At 42.2% G+C, this 22,116-nt stretch overlaps 1 protein-coding gene across 27 annotated transcripts in view; it reads right to left on the reverse strand.

The window, feature by feature from the left end:
- The window catches only part of LDB2 (LIM domain binding 2), a 397,713-nt gene that overhangs the window by 314,977 nt on the left and 60,620 nt on the right, over positions 1-22,116 (reverse strand). For 3 of the 27 annotated variants that reach the window (XM_084971604.1, XM_084971608.1, XM_084971603.1), the window contains exon 1: positions 11,372-11,552. The exons of the other annotated variants lie outside the window; for them this stretch is intronic. In XM_084971604.1, coding sequence (XP_084827730.1) covers positions 11,372-11,377 — 6 coding nt within the window. In that variant the 5' untranslated portion in view covers positions 11,378-11,552. Of the gene's footprint in view, positions 1-11,371; positions 11,553-22,116 lie in introns of those variants that run through there. 27 annotated transcript variants of the gene reach the window in all.

A 22,116-nucleotide genomic window follows, 5' to 3' on the forward strand; every position in this document is an offset into this window, starting at 1 on the left:
ATTTTATTGCTATTAGAAGGCACCAGGCAAGTAAGAGAAAGTTACCTTCCCATTTCCTCTGGAGCCTGCCCATTCAAGGGAGGAATAAACCTCTCAAATCCATTCAGCCATCACCTACTGAATAATGCTGGGGCAGAACACACCAAAAACCAGTAAAAAGAGTGTTCTGCATTCCCATAGCACTTTTCATTTAAAGCACTTTTAGATACGTTGTCTTCTCTGACCCTCAAAATCATCCAGGAAGGCAGAGAAGTCAAGGTTATTACATGTCCTAAGTGGGAAAGCAAAGGACCAGAGAGGATAAATGACACACCCAAGGTCACCAGCCAGTTAGCAGTCAAGCAAATACAAAACCAAGTTCATTCCTTTGGAGTGGTAATTCCACCTACAATGGATGTCTCTGTGGGCTTTTTTCCCCCTACCCATGCTGATCTTCCTAAGAGCACTCTGATTTTCTTCTGGACCATTAGTTTTTGCACAGTGTGCATAGACCTGGTTGGATAAACAGCCCACCTATGGACGCTGAGTGAGTCCTACAGGTGGTTCTTTCAGATCTTTCTCTTCCAGCCCCATGTCAGTGGGGAAACCGAGATTCAGAGAGTTGGATTCTCTCTCCTATGGCTTTGGAGAGTAGGACCCAAGGTTGGAAGAAAGGATGGCTTCAATCCAGTGACTTCGACCAGCTATGACCATGAAGTTGTTTCTGCTGCTACTATTCTAGGGTGTCCACTGGTTCCCAACTCCCCCAAGCCTGATTCCTCAGTCTTCATGCCCATCCTCTGGGCAACCCCTGTAATATTCCAATACGTTGCCATCTTGCTCAAGTTCACAGGAGTCATGTTGTTTTCAGCTACTTAAATGCATGAGCTAATGGAACTAATATCCCTCTCTTTCTCTCATCTATTCCATCAACAGACATAAGCATTGAAAATTTATCAAATGCCAGCTTCTGTGCCTGGAATTAGTGTTTGGAATATAATCAGGATGAAAAAAAAAATGCAAGCACCTAAGAGAGTTTAAAACTATGATGAAGTGCCCCATCAGGGGTACAAAGTGACCGGCATGAGAAAGCATGCAGATCAAGCTAAGTAGACAGATAACAAAGCCTTCCTATAGAAGGAGGGGCTTCATCTGGGTCCTGAAAAAATGAACAGGATTTGCAACCCATTCAAATATGCAGGGTCTAATACAAGGAAGAAGAAAAAATGGTGCTCCATTCAAAAGCAAATTTATTTTCCTTCTAAAAAGCAATGATGGATTTATGGGAAAGCAGAGCAGGAAATACGATTCTACGTATTCAGATCATTCAAATATGTTATTTAGCATTTACTCACATCAAACCTGAAAATTATCACAGAGCAGGAGAACATGAACTGTAATCAACAGTTTTAATTGTAAGGCCAAAGCATAGTATTGTGTTTCATTGCATTCATCATATTTATCACTGGATAACAGTGTAAAATCCTGCTGGGTTTAGAACCTGGTTTCCAATTGAAAGCGACAGTAATACCATATTGGTCAGCATCCTAAGTAGAACAAGTGATTCAGATTTTAAAAATCACATCTAACTACCCCTGACACTAATGACATTTAGGAGGTGAAGGGGCATAGAATAGCCTCCTTTAGAGGTTTCTCCTTGATTAAAAGGGTTTACACTATCCAAAATATTTCACTTAAGTACCCTGAATTTTGATTAAGGTTAAATAAAATAAATCCAAAACATTTCTACCTCAGGTCATATGGTACTAATTGAAATGTAATATCTCTTCCAGCAAATCCTCTGTTTTCTCAAAATCTATTTTGTATGATCCTCCTACCACAGGGCCTTTGCACAGGCTGTAGTTTCTGTCTACCCTTACTCTCCCCTTCTCTTCCTACCTCTGCAATCCATTCTTCAAGCCTCAAGTCAAGCATTATCTTTTTAAGAAGACTTCCTTTACACAGCCCATCCACACTAGATACCAGTTGCCCCTCTCACAGTTCACATTGCTTTTCCTTCATAAGGTGAAAAAGTTATGATTATACACTGCCACAATTATTTGATTAATGGCTCTCCCCAAAGGGACTGTAGATTTTGGAAGAGCAGTGACTATATGTTATTTCCGCTGTGTCAGCTTCACCAGATAAATGGATAAATGAACATAAAGTTCTCATATATTTGTCTTAAAATCTTATTACTTCTAAAGAATGCAAATGCCCTGTATGTGACTGGACATCATTGAAGTCTATTTTCCTTTACTCAATGATTTTTTTCCAACTTCAAAAAAAATTTTTTTAATTGTATCTTAATTTTTAACTCTCATTCTCTCTGATGACAACTTGTGACTCATTCTGTTTTCTTTTTATGGCCGTCACAGAAAGAAGGACAGAGCCAAACTTTATTCTCAAATATACACTTGTGGGCTTCTGTTTTCTTTCTCTTTACATACATGGTCTCAATTTCTTATTTCTCTCTCTAGTTTTAAATCTTTTGTTTACATATTCATTCTTGTACATATCATTCCAAGTAGAAACACTCATTCCTTCCTTACTATAATATCTGCACCCTGTACACACATTTTTTTTTTTTACTGAGGAATAGCTGGTTTACAATGTTGTGTTAGTTTCAGGAGTACAGTAAAGTGATTGAATTACATATAAATATAGATATACGCACATATATATAAAAGACGCTTTTTCAGATTCTTTTCCATTACAGGTTATTAAAAGATATTGAATATAGTTCCCTGTGCTATAGAGTAATTCCTTGTTGTTTATCTACATTATATATATAGTAGTTGTATATCTGTTAATTCCATACTCCTAACTTATTGCCCCCCTTTCCCTTTTGGTAACCACGAGTTTGTTTCTATGTCTGTGGGTCAATTTCTGTTTTGTAAATAAATTTATTTGCATCTTTTTAGATTCCACCTATAAATGATATCATAGGATGTTTGTATTTCTCTGTATGACTTATTTAACTTATAATGATCTCTAGGTTCATCCATGTAGTGGCAAGTGACATCTTTTCATTCTTTTTTTTTTTACAGCTGAGTAATATTCCACTGTGTGTGTGCGTGTGTGTGTGTGTGTGTGTGTACACAGATATACATATTCTCCTCTTCTTTAGCCATTCAGCTGATGTGCATTTATGTCACTTCCCTGTCTTGGCTATTGTAAATAGTGCTGATATGAAAATTGGGGTGTATGTATCTTTTCAAATTTTTCTAGATATATGCCCAGGAGTGGGATTGCTGGATCATATGGTAGCTCTATATTTATTTTTTCAGAAACCTCATGTGCCTACAATTTTTTTCTGGCACCTATAATTCTGTATAATTTGTATTGGTTTCCATCTGCATTCCTGTAAGACTGTGAGCTCCAAGCAAGGAGGGACAGACCTTATCTGCCCAGGAGTTTCCATTTTTTTAACACAGTGCCTGGCACCCCTTCTGTAAATACTTGTTCAACTGAAATGCTTCAAAACATCCTTTGGGAAAAGGATTGGTACCTTGACAGATTCAATTCAAAATCTTGAACTTGACTGCATTTAATCTTAGTGTTTCATTTTCTCCCCTGCTCACCTTCCTATTCTCTCCTTATACAGAGATGCAATCCCTGTTTTCTCACGTCTTCTACATGATCTGATGTCACCGACGTGATTAATGTGCTAGTCAACCTCTTGCTCGCATTGCTAACAACAACGTTAGGACCAGTGGACCCGTTGCTAAACATCACTCCAGCAAATGTCACGTCTCCCTACCCCTTGTTTACAACCCTCTCTCTCTCCTAGGTCCCATGGTCAATCCGAATTATTTCTGTAAATCAATTTTCAAGAGACCCAGAAGAAAGACCTGGTCACAATCTAAAAAAAAGTAAAGCCTGATCCTCCAAGTTGTAATCTAAATCAGCATCCAAATGTGTATTATCACTCTAGAATAATAACACGTATTTACATAGCACTTTCTGTGTGCAAGAGTCTGTTCCAAGAACTTTTATACAGGTAGTGACTTTTTTTAATCATCAAAGTAACCATTTGAGGTGGCAGTGTTATTACCACCATTGCGCAGATGAAGAAACTAGAGATTCAATGAGGGAAGCTCTAGCACAAAGAGATTCAATGGAGGGAGTCTTGCTCCTGAATTTGTATCATGCTGTGTGGCCTCTAGGACACTGCTTAAACTATTTGTAGCAACTCAAGAATTCTGGTTATCATTGTTGTATTCAAAAGTTACCCCAAAATGTGGTGGCTTAAAACAATTATTTCATAAAATCTCATGATTTTATAGGTCAGTGGCTTAGCTGGGTGACTCGCAGCCCCATGTAAGGATTAATGGGGTTCAAACAGGGTGATATTCAGCTGGTGTCAGGCTGTTCTGGAGGGTCCTTGGGGCTCTGCCACCTGCCTGGTCCCTGGATGGGGGCAGCTGAGAGTCTGATCTCTGCTGAGCCCTCTCCTTCTCCTTATAGTGCTGGGGCCCCTCCATAGGGTGTCTTAACGGGGTAGTCACACTTGCCCAGAAGGGCTCAGTGCTTGAGGGACCCAGGTGAATACTGCTGCTTATGTAAAGACCTGGTCCAGAACTGGCACCACCGCTGCAGTAACTGCCTGGTCAAGGCAGACACAAGCCAGCCTGAATTCAGGAAGAAGGGAAATAGACCCTGCCTCTTGACAGGAGAATCATTAGCAAATGCGTGGCCATCTTAGTCTGCAGAGCAAGTAGGGGAACGTTGACGTTTAGGCAATTGAACCAAAATACATTATGGTGCAGTTTGTTGTTCATTTTTGTTCTTTTAAAAACTTTTTATTATTTTATTTTATTTTATTTGACTTTGGCCATGCCTGTGGCATACAGATATTCCCTAACCAGGGCTTGAACATCCCACAACAGTGACCCAAGCCACAGCAAAGACAGTGCCAGATCCTTAATCCGCTGAGCCACCAGGGAACTTCTTTTTGGTTTTATTATTATTATTATTATTATTATTATTATTATTATTTTGTGGGGGCAGGGGAAGTAGGGTAGAAGAATAAGAACCAAGAGTTTTATCAGGCCCTTCCATCCACCTTGTCTCAATAAGCATCCAATAGAGAAATGCTGGCTCATTAAGATGAGGGGTCAAGTTCCCGGATAAAGATGGAGTACACCATGGCTCAGTGAGGTTAGGGAGCTTGCCACTGAGAACCTGACAACCCAAGACATGTTGTGTTTTCTTTCTCTTCAACTATACGTAGCTTCTTCGTGTGGTTTTATGATTGGAATGAAAGAGATGGCACAGTAAGTTGAGGAACACACATAATTTAGTAAGAGGGTTACTTTGAGTTTGATGAGAACTTGAGATGGATGTGAACTTGAGTTTGATGTGAGCTTGAGTTTGACGTGAACTTGGGATGCAGCTTCCCCTCTCTGCACCTTTGTCTTCCCCTTTGTAAACCATTGTTTGGGTCAGTTTGCTGTTCTCCAAACGACTCTGTTCTTGAACTCAATTTAAAAAGACAAAAGACACAGCCAACATTTTTTAAGTGACCTTATAAAGCAGAAACCAGAGGGTAGCTTATGCAGGGATGAGGAGCACTGTTTGTGAATCTTTTGTTTCAGGGTGGTTACGTATTTGTGTGTGCGTGTGTATGTGTGTATGTGTGTATTGGATCAGGCCCGCAAAACGTACTTCTTACTGTAGACGATAGATGAGTTTGACAGCCACTGGGCTCACTGACCTTTTATGATTCCTTTCAGATCAAAAAGCTAGCATTCTGGGGGTGAACATTGCAACCATAATTTTGTATAAAATAGAGACTCTATCTAACTTGCTTTGCACAAGACCTCAAATAAAATGACTATTTGTTCCAATACACTTGGCTTGGCTTTTTTTTTTTTTTTTTTTTTTACTTTATGGGTCCACATCTGTAGCATATGGAAGTTCCCAGACTAGAGGTAGAATCAGAGCTGTAGCCGCTGGTCTACATCACAGCCACAGCAACTCGGGATCCAAGCTGCGTCTGTGACCCACACCACAGCTCACGGCGACACTGGATCCTTGACCCCTTGAGTGAAGCCAGGGATCGAACCCATATTCTCATAGACACTAGTGGGGTTCATAACCCACTGCACCACAACGGGAACTCCCTGCACTTGGCATATTTAACAGCTCAGATGTTATTATTCAAATTCAAAAACTATTCTCTAGTTCAGGTTAAATTTTGGTATTAAAAAAACAAAACAAACAAACAAAAAACCTCCCCTGCACAAACTTCCTGCCCTCAGGATAAAAATCTCTGCATAGCAAATATTCCTGGGTCCCAACCCATACACCCCAAATGCATTTCAAACAGTATTTTTAAAATGATATTCCACTCATTTAAAAGCATTAGAACCATCCTTCCAATTTGGGATGGAACAAGCACAATTCAATTTGTATTGAATGGAATGAAGTCTAGAAATGAAACCCCCAGAGATTGTTTTAACGCCCAGGTGTGGGCGATACTGTATCAATGCTAAGTTCATCCAGAGGATACAATATGGAAAATTAAAGTGATGCAGGGAGACAAGTGTCAGATTTGGGGACTGCATGAAGTGAAGGAACCAGAAGTTTCCTTTTAGGCTGAAATCCCATGACTCGACCGTTCTGTGAATGTTGACAGGCACATACTCTGAAGTATTAAGAGTCCGCGTGAAGGAGTTCCCGTCGTGGCGCAGTGGTTAACGAATCCGACTAGGAACCATGAAGTTGTGGGTTCGATCCCTGCCCTTGCTCAGTGGGTTAAGGATCCGGCGTTGCCGTGAGCTGTGGTGTAGGTCGCAGATGCGGCTCGGATCCTGCGTTGCTGTGGCTCTGGCGTAGGCTGGTGGCTACAGCTCCGATTCGACCCCTAGCCTGGGAACCTCCATATGCTGCAGGGGCGGCCCAAGAAATAGCAAAAAGACAAAAAAAAAAAAAAAAAAAAAAAAAAAAGAGTCCGCGTGAATCGTGGATGACCTCATTTCCCTGATCTGCTGGATTCTGGATTCTGTTGGCTGGAATACAGGACCCAGTCATTTTTCTCCTCTCAAATCTCAAATATTGCCGACTCTTCCCTGTGTATTCAGCCAGCAAGCGAGATATATATTTTACTCTAAATGCAAAGCCACTTTATTTTAGAAAATATTGATTTCCTAACTGTCTTGAAATTAGCACTCAGGTAAATAGTCCACAAGGAGGAAAGTTAAAATGGTCTTTAAGGGAAAATATATACTTCTGTTGGCTCAAAACATTTAGAAGTGAGGTGATAAATATTTTAGATTTTTAAACATTTTCTGATTTCAATGTTCACATAATAATATATTTATGGGGTACTTTATTTTTTAAAAAGCACTAATTTTCACTCACTTATTCAAAATTATTTATTGGGGGCCTGCTTTGGTCCTGGGCATTGCTCTAGGCAGTGGCGAACCAGACAAGGTCCCCTGGAGTTTACAGCTTCGCAGAGCGGAATGACAAGAGACAAGAAAATGAAGGAATCAGATCATTGCAGATTGTGATAAGTGTTATGAAGGGGGGAAAAAACAGCTTGTGAAAATGGGTGATGACTTCAGATGCGCCAGTCACGGGAACCTCTCAGGAAGTGGCATTTGAGCTGAGACCCAAATGGCAGGAAGGAGTCAGCCCCCTGCAAACCGAGGGCAGAGTTTTCCTGGCAGTGAAGTTGCCGGGACAAAATCCTCCAGGGAAAAGAGGAGACACCGGGACGCCCAGAATCAAGAATCTCACAAAGCCAACACTTTCCATGTACTGCATTTAAAGATCTCATGCTCTCTTTCTTTAAATTTACCTATTTTTTTATTAAAATAGAGTTGATTCACAATGTCATGCCAATTTCTGCTGTACAGTAAAGTAACCCAACCATGGAGAAATATATATTCCCTTTTTTACATTATCTTCCATCAAGGTCTATCCCAAGAGATTGGATAGAGTTCCCTGTGCTGTACAGTAGGACCTTGCAACTTATCCACTCTAAATGGAATAGTTTGCATCCCAAACTCCCCGTCCATCCCACTCCCTCCCCCTTGGCAATCACAAATTTGTTCTCTATGTAAAAACCTATTCTTAATCTTTCTATTCCAACTCCTATTCCATATTTTGAAGGGGAGTGAAATAAGGGAAAAGAGAGGAAAAACACAGTAAAATTTTCTGCACAATCCCATCTTCAAAATAGCCTGAGAGTTTTAAAATCTAATTTTTTTTTCTGTTTTTTGTCTTTTTGCCTTTTCTAGGGCTGATCCCGCGGCACATGGAGATTCCCAGCTAGGGGTCCGATCTGAGCCGTAGCCACCGGCCTACGCCAGAGCCACAGCAACTCAGGATCCGAGCCACGTCTGCAACCTACACCACATCTCACGGCAACGCTGGATCCTTAACCCACTGAGCAAGGCCAGGGATCGAACTGGCCACCTCATGGTTCCTAGTCAGATTCATTAACTACTGCGCCACGACGGGAACTCCTAAAATCTAATTTTTGAAGTCCCCTTAGGACAAATATCAGACTGATAATGTTTGATTGTATAAGGGATTTTTTTTTTTTTTCTTTCCCTCAAGCCTGATTTCTCTAAATGCCAAGTCGCCATTCGCAATGGTCTGGTCATGTTCTAAATATTTACAGGTTTGTGTTTTTTCTTTTTTTTTTTTTTCATACTTCTTAGTCATGATTTGATCATTTAAAATGGGTTGACTAATCACCAAATGCTTTATAGCTTTAAAAGAAAAAAAACTATTTGTCAACAGAGAATGTGCAAGGCTGGAGTTGATTTTCTCCAAAATATCTGGTGCATTTGGCACCTTCCTGGCTTCTCCTTGGTCACCTCTCCTTCTCACAGGGGTGATGGGAGGTGAGGCGGGACAGAGCAAAGGATTGGAAGCAGTTAAAGAGGCATCCAGGGCTATTCCTGGCAAAGGCACTGATTTAGCTCTCCTGAGGGTTTTAGTGCAGCGTTTAGTGCTGTTTTTGTTTTGGCTTTTCAGAAAGGCTGAAGAAAGTCCGCAGCCTTTAAAACCATTGCCCTTGTGCATGAAATAATCGAAAGAATTACATCTTTGGCACCTGAGAATGGAAACCACTCCAACGTAAAAACACAAAGAAAACGTGACAAGGAACGCATACGTAAAAAGTCGCCAGGCAGATCCCCTGACGTCTCAGAACCTCATTTTCTGTAGTGAAACTCATGGCCTCTGTTATTAAATAATGAAATATTAGTGCTGGAAGGGCAATCCTAGAATTCATCTCTGTCCTGAGGCTTTGGACATGCTGTTCTCTCTCCCTGGAATGTTCTAGATCACTTTTTTCCTACCTAACAAACCTCTAAAGAGCTTTTAGATGAGGTGGCTCTGGTCCCAGAGGAACCTAGATTCAAATCGCAGCTCTCATACTGATCATTTTGGGGCCTCGTGTGTCAAACGGGCATGCAAAGAAGATTTATTATAATTTTTTTTTTAAAAAAAAAAGTTCAATGAGATCATATAGGAGTACCTGTCCATGTACACCTGAGCTGCTCTCTGTGCCTAGGATCCGCCTCATGAATATTAACAATTTTTTTGTCTTTTTAGGACCAAACCCCCGGCATGTGGAGGTTTCCAGGCTAGGGGTCAAATTGGAGCTGGAGCTGCCGGCCTGAGCCACAGCCACAGCCATGTCAGATCCAAGCCTTCTGTGACCTACACCACAGCTCAGGGCAACACCAGGTCCTTAACCCACTGAGCAAGGCCAGGGATCGAACCTGTGTCCTCATGGATGTGAGTCAGATTCGTTTCCACTGAGCCACAATACAAACGCCTATTAACAATTATTTTTGCAGTGAGTGCTCTTTTACCATTTTTTTTTTATTGAGATCTAGTTGGCGTGCCATATTATGTAAGTTTCATGTGTACAACAGAGAGATTCGTGGTTATTAAAGGTTATACTCTATTTAAAGTTCTTATACAATACTGGCTGTAGTCCATGGGAGCAGAGGTGTAAGAAGGCCTGGTAGTTAATAGAACATTGGCTAAAGCCAGGGTAGCATGGCCATGAGTTTTAGGCATCAACAGTTATGTTTTACAAAGGGAAGGAAGAATGTCAGCCAGTGTCAGGAACATGTGAAGTGGGAGGCATCTTAAAATCATCCATTGGATTTTTTTTTTTTCAGGTCTCAGTTTAAAAAAAAAAAAAAAAAAAAAAAGAAGAAGAAGAAGAACCATTAAACTTAAACTTTTTAGGGCCACACCCGCAGCATATGGAGGTTCCCAGATTATGGGTCTACGCGGGGCTCCAGTTGCCAGCCTACACCACAGCCACCGCAATGCCAGATCCGAGCCACATCTGCGACCTTCACCACAGCTCATGGTCACACTGGATCCTTAATCCACTGAGCGAGGCCAGGGATGGAACCTGCAACCTCATGGTTCCTAGTCAGATTCGTTTCCGCTGTGCCACGACGGGAACTCCTCAGTCGAATATTTCGTTTCATCGGTCTGGTCTGGTCTTCTCAGACCCTCTACATAATTGTAGTTCTCTGTTCCATGTTCCCGTATTAACTAGATTTCCTGAGCACCTACCGCGTGCCGAGCAATATTCCACATATTTTGCAGTAGCCCAGGGCCATAGATGTGGGTGTTTACATCAAGATCACAAAGCTGGTCATGTCAGTGAGTCAGTGGCGCTGCCCAGTCCAGGTCCAGGCTCCGTGGGGTCCTGCTAGCCCCGCGGGCCTCCACTCTCTCCAGCAGGCTCCTCCACACACCGACCTACACCCAGCTGGTCTGTCTTCCTGGGGAGCTGAGCTCCCTGGGTGAGAACCAGCTGAGAGTACAGCGACCTAACAGGCACTCAATACATTTGGGGACTATATCCAAAGCCTCATTTTGAGCAGATCAGGGAATGAGGTCAAGAGAGGCTTATGACCTGCCCAGTGGTCACAGCTGACATGAGAAAGCCGGTCCCCTTCCTCCACGACCCCTTTCTCTCCACTTCATCAAGCTACGACTTGTGTTGGTTCCCTGCTCAACACCTTCCTACCCATGTAACCAGGTCTTGTCTCTGAAGTCCCAGCCCCCAATCCCATCTGTAGCCAGGTCTTCAATTCACTGTCCCTGAATCCGATTTAAATCTATGATGCAATGAGAATTTTAACAAAATTTAAAAAACATTAAATACTAAAGCATCCAGATAGAAAATGAAGCACAGAAACCTAGAGCCAGCTGAGCTGCTATCTGCTTGCCTCCATGCCCGCCCCCCCCAGCACCAGGCTTTGTAATTACCTCTCTGGCTGAGGTTCTGCAAAGCCGCACCTTTGAACTAAAAAAGCAAAGCAAATAAATAAATAACTAGCTCTGATGAGCAAGGTATTGCAGCTGCTGGAAAAATCTCCCACATCTAACTTACCGTCATATCATCAGCCCTGATGTTTGTTTCTTCTTTCAGCCGAGATGAAGAGAAAACGGAATTGTGCTTCTCGTGTACAATCTTACCTAATTATGCCAGCAGATCACTTAAAAGTAATGTTTGCACACAGATCGGGAAGATGCTTACAAGAACCAGCTGGTGGATAAAGGCTATAAGTGAGGATTTGATTCCTTTTCAAAGAAGTGTTAACTATTTACATCTATTTTTAAACACCGCATCACAACACCAGTGACTGTGTGGCACGGGGAAGGGAGGCTGTGAGTTCCACGGGGCGGGGGGGGGGGGGAACCTAGGGATGAAAATGCCACTCACCATGTAAAAAGTAGGACAGTGTCATTTGCTCCTTGACAACATCCATTTGAAGGAGGACTGACCGCTGCTTTTGGCTTTTAGACACAAATGAAAGATCAACGAGAATTAATCTCATCTCATGAGCACATGTGCTTTCTTACAAAGCAGAATGATACGAGTTAACCATCACTAGCATCTGGAAATAGAAGATGAGGGTTGGAACATTGGCGAAGCCATAAGCCACTCACATGTCATCACCAAGCTACTTGCTTCACAGGCTCATGGGACCTTGGGGTGTGTCCATATCCTAGAAACTGTCTTAATTAATCCACATTGTTTTACTTAATCCACCAAACAACCTTATGGGGAAGTATGGCCATCATCTCTTTTTAAACTTGAGGGATATTAAGTGCCTCTCTGTCTAAGAGGCAACATGGACTATGAACTTAAGCCAATGTGTTGACTTTGTTCGAACCCCAAGGTCTGTTAACTCCCTTCTTTGACCTTTCCCACAACCTCACAGGCCAAAGTTTTGGCATCGTTAATCCATCCAATTTCTGGTGCATTCTAGAGCATGCTTTTAAGATTGAATCAGGGTGGATCTCCTTAACTCAAAACATAGTTGCTGAGCGTCAACCACGTCCCAGTACAAGCCAGAGGTTAGGGATTTGAAAATGAATAAGGCTGTGGGCATCTCGGGTTTTGAGCCATACGCAGGAGCTAGAAAAGAAAGCATTACACTGCAGAGTAACAGATGTTAATGGAACCTCGATGGTACTTGACATGGTAGGTGCTGAGTCAATACATGTGGGGTAACAGAGAAGTATTTGCAATGCAGTGGAAGCTGAGATCCTGACTCAGGAAGTTCAGGGAAGGCAGGCTTCCTGGAGGAGGTGGCTGTAGAGAGAGCCCTTGGAGGATGACTAGTTTTCTAGGCAGATAATATGGGAAGGACACTCCAGGCAGAAAGAAAAGACCTGCTTTTGGCATAATGAAACTTAAGGACTTGTAGTACACAACTCCAGTTATTTTTCTAAAATATGAATCCTGGATGTGGCCATTTATTGAGCAAAGAGAAAAAAATTTGTGAAAATGTTTAACACTGAGACAGAAGCTAGGGTTTTCCGGATTAGTGGTCCCAAGTGAGAGGAGCTCTTAAAGACCCTGATCTTTCCTTAAATCCCTGAGGCAAGCATGGTACCTTGAACACCTATTGGTCTCATCCAGTCTATCATCCATGTAGGTCTTTGGGTGATCATGTGATACCCAAAACCAGACTAGTGCAAGACCTTGAGGGTGATGCCATGATATCCAATGGAAGACCTTGAGCTAAAGAAGAAAAGTGTTTCTTCTTAAAGGAGATTAGGCTGGCACGTGATTTTGCTTTAATTCTGTTCATGTAGTGAGATAGGGACCACACTACATCATGCGTAAATAAGGTGCTCCCTCCTGAAAGCAGCCTTTTGTCCCCTTCCTCTTTGCCCACTTCTGTTCTCCTCTAATCTTGAAGGAACCTAATTATAGGAAAGAGACCACTAGGCAATTTAAACTAACTCCTGACTTATGCTCTCCAGAATGTACACCACACCTTGCCTCCATGTGGCTTCTTTTTCTAGATAAAAAGAATGAAGATTTAAGTAGTTAAAAAATGACTAGCTCTCTACCTCCAACAGCTTCCTTCACAAACTGGCAGGCAGAAGATGCTGGCAAGATCACATCTGAAGAGACTCAGCCAGTCTGCCCATCATGGAGAAATGATGCAGAACCCAACTTCCTGCCTCCCGAGATTCTCACGCACCCCCATTTTTGCTTTAGAAACCGCCATGGCTGAGCAGAATCTTCAAGTTGGGCTTGGGACATGAGTCCACCTTCTCCTCAGATTGCCTTTTTTCTGATTAAAGCATCTTTCCTTTCTATCAACTCTTGCTTCTCGAATTATTGGCTTTTGAGTGATGAGGAGCCGAAACTGAGTCTAGTAACACTCCTTCCCATCCCCACGGTGGATGTCCCTGCTTGATCCATCACTCTCCCCTGGGATGTAAGTTCTCAGGGGGCAGGAAACGTATCTGTTTCTTCACTGCTATTTCCCCAGTTCCTAGAGCATTCAGTACATGGGAGGTGAATGAATTGATCACTATGCTTTTTTTTCCCCCTGAGTCCAGGGTTACAATGCTTTCAGGAGCCAAACTGGGGCCTCTTGAGATGACACTGATGGGTCTCTCAAGTAAAACAGAAAAACATGACAAAAAAAAAGGAAAAGAAAAGAAAAGAAAAACACCCTGAGCCCAGCTTGACAATTTAGAGCAACGGACTTCACTCTCTGACTTAAGTTTTCTCATATCTGCATCATGGAGTTATTATGAGAATTACATGATTTGCGAGACGTGATACATAGTCAAATTCCCACAGAGATTAATAGTCCTTTTCTTTTCATTTTCTCTAGAAAGCCTTGATATAATTCAAGCCCTCCAAACTTAGTTTACTTATTAATCACCCATAAAACTGATATGTGCATGTATGAAACACACATATATATTTATTACACATATTACATGTACCATGTGTATAAATCATTAACCTCAGTAATAGTGGTTCAGCTCTAACGTTCTCTCATCTATTTATAGATTATCAATTAGTAGAGAAATATGTGACAGATAGATAGATAGATAGATAGAGCTGTAGTATTAAGACAGAAATAATACTCAGATAGTAACTGAGCAGACTGATTTTACATGGCATTTATTGCAAAATCAAAGTCATCAGAACATACCTACTACGGCTGGTTCAATATCTACAACCGTCCGGCCTTAATTTCAGTGCAAACAAAAGCAAAAGGATAAAAACAAAGCTCAGCTTCCCTGATCCTGGCCATTTACAACAAAGAAGCAAATATTCTGTTTACCTGATGCTAATTTACATTTTCTAAGTCCACAAATTTGCGAATTATGAAACTTCTACCCCTAGAATATGAATATTCACCAGCAAAGAGATGAATTAAATTGTTATGCAAAAGACATCGCCTCCCTGGTGTACAGCAATTCCCTTTGCCTCCCTCTGGTGAGCAGGGCTCCTCCCACAGACAGTTCCATAGACAGACAGAGTTCTTCAACAAGAGTCTCCAACAACTGCTAAACCTGAGCACCAATGCATGCCCTGAGAGAGGAAAATCCTTTTTCTAAGCTCATTTATGATTTATTAGCTTATTCATTTGACTGCAAATGCTTGAGAAAATCTGCCTTTTTCAACAAGCTTAAACCTTTGGGGAAGAGTCAGGACAATAAGAAAAAAGAGAAAAAGAAAAAGAAAACAAAGACAAAAACAAAACAAAACAGAAAAGGTAGGTTAGACGCAAATGCAAAGACTTTAGGGAGGCTTCCAGACTGACATTTGAACTGCAACTACTTGGCGGGTAATTCAAGATTGATTAAATACTGAACAAGGCTCGACTGGTGCCGTGGTTCAATCGTAATTGTGACTCCGAGAGGGAACCCAGAGGAAGGTTCTGTGGGAGGACCAGAGAAAGTATAGACCCATCCATGAAAAGGCATTTAGAGAATTCTCATTTGCTATTCATCTTTATGTCCTGCCAGACTTAAAGGAGTGCTCTTAAAATAAAAACAGCCCCCCACCTCCACCCCAGGAAACAGGAATCCAGATCTGGAGTTAGGGGTCAAATCGGAGCTGCTTTATGGCATCGCCTGGGAGGCACTGCCCATCCCCATGGTGAACAGAGAAGGCAGCCCCACACCAGGGGTCATTATCCAATCAGCTGGCAAACAGCATCAGAATGAGGGGCAATGTGGGGAGGCTGGGTGCCGGCTGGTATTTACAAAGGGAATTTGGAGTTACGAAAAAGAAGTACTAAGGAAAAGATGCGTTCATTCTTTGCTCTTCAACATGTTCAGAATTTTCCTACCCTACTTAAGAAAGAAAAACAAAACAAACCAAAGCAGAATGGGATGAGCACAAGGATAACAGGTTAAGAAAAGTCCACAGTTCTCACAGGCTTGGCAATAGGTTTGCCAGGCTTTCAATTTAGTTCATAGGATTTCCTAAGCAGGTGAATGTTGAAGAGTCTTCATTTTTGAAAATGGCAAAAAATTATAATAATAATAATAATAATCTGGAAGGTGAATAGATGATGAAAATTCTCTTGCCTGCAGACAGTTCAATACTCACATTTTGCCTGAACTGCACAATCAACCAGCATTACCTTGTTTTTCTTATTCTAAAATTTTGCATGTATGTCCCTGCTTTGATAACTGGAGTGGGGAGGGGACAGAAATCTGAGCAGAAATCACGACGATTCATGGAAAAGCCCAGGTCATCAGCATGTGGGATGTAACCCTGTCCACGCGACGGGCTCTGGTCAGTTCAGACCTCAAGACCTTTCAACGACTTTCCAGCCTCTTATGTCTGAAGTGACACAGGCTCCTTCCTTCAGGCCGACAGGCACACCTGCTTTTCTCCTCTTTTCTGACCTCCAGTATCTTCCTGGAATCTTTATCTTGCCCCACCCCACCTCCACTTCTGCCAAACTATTTCCTTTCCTTCCTATCTCAAAGTTCTATTTTCTCCTGTTTGCCAGGATGGTTCCAGCTCTCCCTCTCTGCTCTCCAGCGTTTCCCTTCTAGAAATCTACCCTCTGTCCTTATAGACACTCTTTATATAAAAACCATCATTTTGTAGGATGTCAATGACAAGCCATCATCTTAGGACAAGATCACATCCAAACTTGTAATCAAACATCCAAGGCCTGCCTCTACCCGGCATCTAGAAAGATCTGTGTATTAGTACATCTTTCCATGCCTTTCTTTCCTCAAGCCACACTGATGGACTTACTGCTTTTTCTCTGTCTGCCTCTAGCATTTTGCTCCTATTTTCCCCTCGTCTTAGATATACTTCTCACTGTCTTGTGGAAAGTCCTTTCTGGATTCCTCTGGATAGGACAAGTCTAAACTTCCAGCCCTTGATCTGTAAACTCCCTCTAGGATGTACGATCAGGTGCTCTGAGCAGAGGTGCATCATCTATGGTCATGGTTCCATCAGGAGACACCTTCAGATGCTTAAGGGCAGAATCCCTTGAAGGTTTTTTTTTTTTTTGCTTTTTAGGGCCACACCTGCAGCATATAGATATTCTCAGGCTAGGGGTCAAATCGGAGCTGCAGCTGCCAGCTTACACCACAGCCACAGCAACGCTAGATTTGAGCAACATCTGCGACCTACACCACAGCTCATGGCAACATCAGATCCCCAACCCACTGAGCAAGGACAGGGATCAAACCTGCATCCTCATGGATACCCGCAAGGTCCATAACCCGCTGAGCCACAACAGGAACTCCCTCCTTGAAGGTTTTTCTTGCATCTCTCTCAGAGTCTGGATGGAATGTGATAGATATCAAGAGGTAGCATGATGGTAGTGGAAAGAACAAACATAGAAACTTCTATTTTAGAATTGTGGCAGGACCACCCAAAACTCCATCTAAAGAGATAGAGAAGGAATAGAAAAAGTGACATTTCAGGAGTCAAAGGAAAGAGAAGCAGTGAGATAGATAAGATAGATCAACCAGCTTTGGGGAGACGGAAATTGATTGGGAAGGAGTAATATCTTCACTAAACACGGAGACATCTGGGACACGGCAGCCTAGACAGGATACCGAAGAGAAGGGAGCCAGTTTATCCCACAGACCCCAGAAAGGCTCAGAAGTTGGACGTGTCCCGGAAGAAGGTGGGCAACAGACAGAATTGGAAACAGGGGTTCTGCTTACAGAGAACTTATAAGATCTGGTCCCCTCCCTCACCCTTCTCCAACCTCCCCAGAACTGCTAACTGCCTCCTACCAATCGCAGGTCTCGAATACCCTAAGGAAGGAGTTGGAAAGTTCTTATCTGGAGAAATTTAAAGAATCCAGAAATCAAACTCTAGAAACTCCTGTGGGTCACTCCAGTGAAAACGCCAGCCGGGTACCAAATCTGCCAGTGGTGAGACCCACCAGGCAAGAAGCTTTCCCTCCCTCCAGAGCTTGTAATTAGCTTTTTTGGTAGCACATGTTTAATATCCAAGGGTAACCAAGGATTCATAGACTTAAGCAAGTTTCCAACATAAAACACAGAAATGAAGACCAAAAAATGAGGGAAAAACTCCAAGGAAAGAGACAATACAGAAAGAAGAAAACGTAAAAAAAAAAAAAGGTGCCATTGAATTTCTTCAAACCATGTGTCTACAGGCTGCTTTAATAAACCATACGTCAAGATAAAAATAGAGTACATTCTTGGGAATATGACTGATTGGGGTTTGAAATGTGATTCCCATGCTGAAAATTTATTTGTGATATTAAAAACGAACTGAGTCTCTCTGATCAGAGTTTTTGCATCTATCAAATTACTATGGTAATCAACTAATTTTGAGGTTGTTCTGAGGATTAAGAGGAGCAGTGTAACATAGAGTGTATGTTCTGTGCTAAATAAATGACAGGCATCTAGAGAAGTTTTTATTTCCAGGAGGTCGCACCATTCTCGGAGGGCTCAACCCCTCGGAGAACTTGATAAAAGCTCTGCATCCTCTTGCTGGAAAAACAAACACATGTGTCTATACAGACATGAGTTTATACATAATTTCAAAGGAATCGCAGACTCTCTGAAGCTCAACCCTCCCCCCTCCTCAGGTTAAATAACTGATCTAAATGAAAATGTCCTTAAGGGCAAAAATGTTCCTTTTCATTTCTTTTAAATCAACTTCAATGCTCAGCAAAAAGGCAATTCAGCCAATGGGGTAAGAATTGTATCTAGCGTTGCCTGTGCCAAATGGAAATGATTCTGCACAAGGAACAGAAAAAAAAAAGTTCCCTGATCTGAGGACATCCAACCTTCATTCCCAGGGAGCATCTTTCCATTGGGTCCATTAAAGGAAGATGGTGGATCCAATTAGCCTGCGCTATGCCAGGCCGGAGGATGCTTATCATTTTCTAGGGCTGTGGGGCCCAGAGAAGAGGCTCCTAGTGGGTCTGGCAGAGAGAGATCCTTGAAGACCTCGTTCTCTCCTGCAAAAGGACCTGTGGCTCTCATAGAAATGCTGAGCCGTCGTTTCTCAGAGCAGACCATTGGCCTCCATGGACTCCATTACTGAGCAATCAAGCAGTCATTAAGCATTTATGCAGTGGGGTTGAATAAAAAATACAGAACGTGTAGGCTGACTGACCTGGTTTTGGATCCCGGCTCCATTACTTCTAAGTGGCATGACCCTGTGCATCTTAGCCTCTCTGAGTTTGTTGTTCTGTTCTGAGTGCAAAGACCTAAAGGAAAAGCTATACTTCCCTTTGGCGTAGGAGCAGCGCTGCTGTGGCTGGAGACTATGGTGAGAGGGAGGGCAAGAAGGAGAAACATCAGAGGAAGAGGGGAGCCCGTAGATCTCAGAGGGCTTGGCAAAGATGTGGGATTTTATTCTCAGCAACATGAGAAGCCATTGGAATGTATTGAAGAGAAAAGAGACATGATTTGACCTACATTTTCCAAAGCTTACTCTCCAGCTATTTTGCGGGGGAAACGGTGGCAGCAGAAGCACAAGTCCCATTGGTAGCTGAAGGCAGGGACGGTGGCAGTGCTGGGGATAAGGAACATCGGACTCTGGATGGTGTGCTCTTGAGTGTTCCGAGATAAACGGCTGAGACGCTAAGGAGCTAAGGACAACTTCGTAAAAGAATGTGCTTTGTGCTGTAAAGAATGGGCCAGAGCAAAGGTGCCAGTTGTCCCTTTCTCACTTAGTAATTGGACCCCTGATCTTAGCTAAGCATGTGACTGCCGGGAAAATAAATCAGTCTAAAAGTTCTCCTTGTGGCTCAGCGGTAACAAACCCGGCTAGCATGCATGAGGATACAGGTCCAATCCCTGGCCTCGCTCAATGGGTTAAGGATCTGACATTGCCGTGAGCTCTGGTGCAGGTCGCAGATGCAGCTTGGATTCCACGTGGCTGTGGCTGTGGTGTAGACCGGCAGCTGTAGCTCCAGATTGATCCCTAGCCTAGGAATTTCCATATGCCACAGGTATGGCCCTAAAAAAAGAAAAGCAAACAAAGAAATGAGTCTATATATTCTGGTATTATCAACAAGAAGTGCGACCAAGTGGCCAATGGGGGACGTTGGTTAAAGTACCACATTCATCTATTGGGAGATGCCCTTCAAGGAAAGGGCGCCCCCCTCCTCTTTCTGCACCCTGGCACAGGATGACCAGAGCTGGAGCAGCCATCCGGATGGAGCAGGACCCGCGTGTTGAGGCTGGCAGCACTCAGGAAAGAAGCCCCCATCCTGGTGCATCTACACCAGCCACGGATTGCCTCCATGCATGTGAGCAATTAACTAAATTTTCAACTTGTTTAAAACACTATGATCTGGGGCATTATTCTGTCACTCACAGTTGACCTAACCCTAACTAACTCAAAGGAAAATAAAAGGTAACAACAGCTACTAATAGGTTTATTAAATGCTGGCTCTGTCCAGGTGATGTGGAAATTATACCACATATCATATCCTTCACTCTTCACGAGCTCAAGACAGAAGTACTATTATTGTCATCATTTTACAGAAAAAAGCTGATGGAGTGTGAGGTTAAATAACTTGTCCACCATCACTTGTCCAGTATATAATCAAGAGACCCAGAAAAGCCAGCATTCGACTAATAGAGGAAAAAGAGGAGGATGATACTGATGAAATGATGGGGAAAGGAGGGTATCTTAGTTATTCCTATCTGATAACATTGGATTTCAACATCTTATTTGACACCGAAATAGAAAGGAATTCAGGTTGTAGTCCTGAAATGAGACTTAAAAGCTAGCTTTCAAGCTATAACATTCTTTAAAAAAGTGCTTATGAGTTTGGTTTTTGCTAAGCATATTGGCATTAATTCTGCTTTTACAGTGTAACTTCAAAATTCATAGTGAAACAAAATGATATACCTTAAGTCTTTTCTTTAAATTTTTGTATTAGAGTACAGTTGATTTACAAGGTTGCGCCCATTTCTGCTGTCAAGCGACCCAGTCATGCACATACATACATTCCCTTTCTTAGGGTGTCTTCCATCATCGTCTATCCCAAGAGCATATATACCCTAAGTCTTGAAATAGCTTAAAATAGAAATAAGCAGCCGCTTTTGAATTTCTGAGCAGCATTTTGACAATCTACCTACAAGGCTCTGAGAAAGGCTATTGCCCAGATTAGGATGATCGGAATTGAGGGGCCCCTGTAAATGTCACAAATACTGCAGACAAATGGGGACAACAATGACATAGGAGTTGGGTGAGTGTGAACTTGAGAACCTCTCACCTTCCCAGAAAGCAAAACTGCAAGTCCATTGGAAGAAGTTAGAAAAATGCTGTAAATCAAAGGACTCAGAAAAACTGATCTAACTGAGCACCTACTATAAGATTCCACCACTTGACCTGAATATCGTGTTTTACTGATAAGGAAATTGAAACAGCATGAGAGATCAGATGGGGTAAACCTCACAGTGATTGCATTTTATAAATAAATGGTACATGAGTGAGGGTAGGATCTGTGAGAGTAGGAAAGGGTGTGTCTTGTTCACTATCCTATTCCCAGCATCTACACAGTAAGTGGCACGTGGGGTTACTAACTGACATAATAAATTAATATGCATCTCCTAATATTTCAGGAGAGGAAGCTGAAATCCAGAGAGGCTAAGTAACTTGCCCCAAATCACAGAGATGCTATACGGCACAGATGGAAGTTACGCCTTGACGCCAGTGGCTTGGTTCCTAGGCCACAAAGACGGCAGAGGAAGAGTTCTTTCAGGCTCTCCTACATTCCAGAACGTGGGTCCTGACTTTTAAAATCAAGGTCACATTCACGTACCATGAACTATGTAGATCTCAAGTTCACAATGTGAGATTTGAAAAATATAGATACCCGTGTAGCCACCATTCTTATCAGAATATGAGCCTTTATATCAATCCCAGAAAATTTTCTTGGACTCCTTATCAGTCGATCCTACCTCCATCCCCAAAGACAACCCATGTTTTGGTCAATTGCCATAGATAGACTCTCCTGTCCTTAAAGTTCATATAAATAGGATTATCACTTTATAGTCCCTTGTTCTAGCTTCTTTCATGTAACATAACATTTGAAGACTCTTTGATGCCATTACATGGATCATGATTCATTCCTTTCATTGCTGAATAGTGTTCTATTATATGGACAAACCCAAATTGTTCATTCCTCTTCCTGCCATTTGTTTTGTTTGTTTGTTTGTTTGTTTTCTTCCAAAGCCACTGCAAATATTTCTGTACAAGTCTTTCAGTGGATATAAGTTTTTATTTCTCTTGGGTAAATACCTAAGAATGAAATTGCCAGGTCATAGGGGTAAATGTTGAACTTTCTCTTTATAAGGAACTGCCAAAGAGTTTTCCAAAGTGGTTGTACCATT

The sequence above is a fragment of the Sus scrofa genome, chromosome 8 (genome assembly GCF_054392235.1).
Source record: "Sus scrofa isolate SSC_HxYL_T2T_F1_AM1 chromosome 8, Sscrofa_HxYL_maternal_Yorkshire_Landrace_v2.0, whole genome shotgun sequence".
NCBI classification, from domain to species: Eukaryota; Metazoa; Chordata; class Mammalia; order Artiodactyla; family Suidae; genus Sus; species Sus scrofa.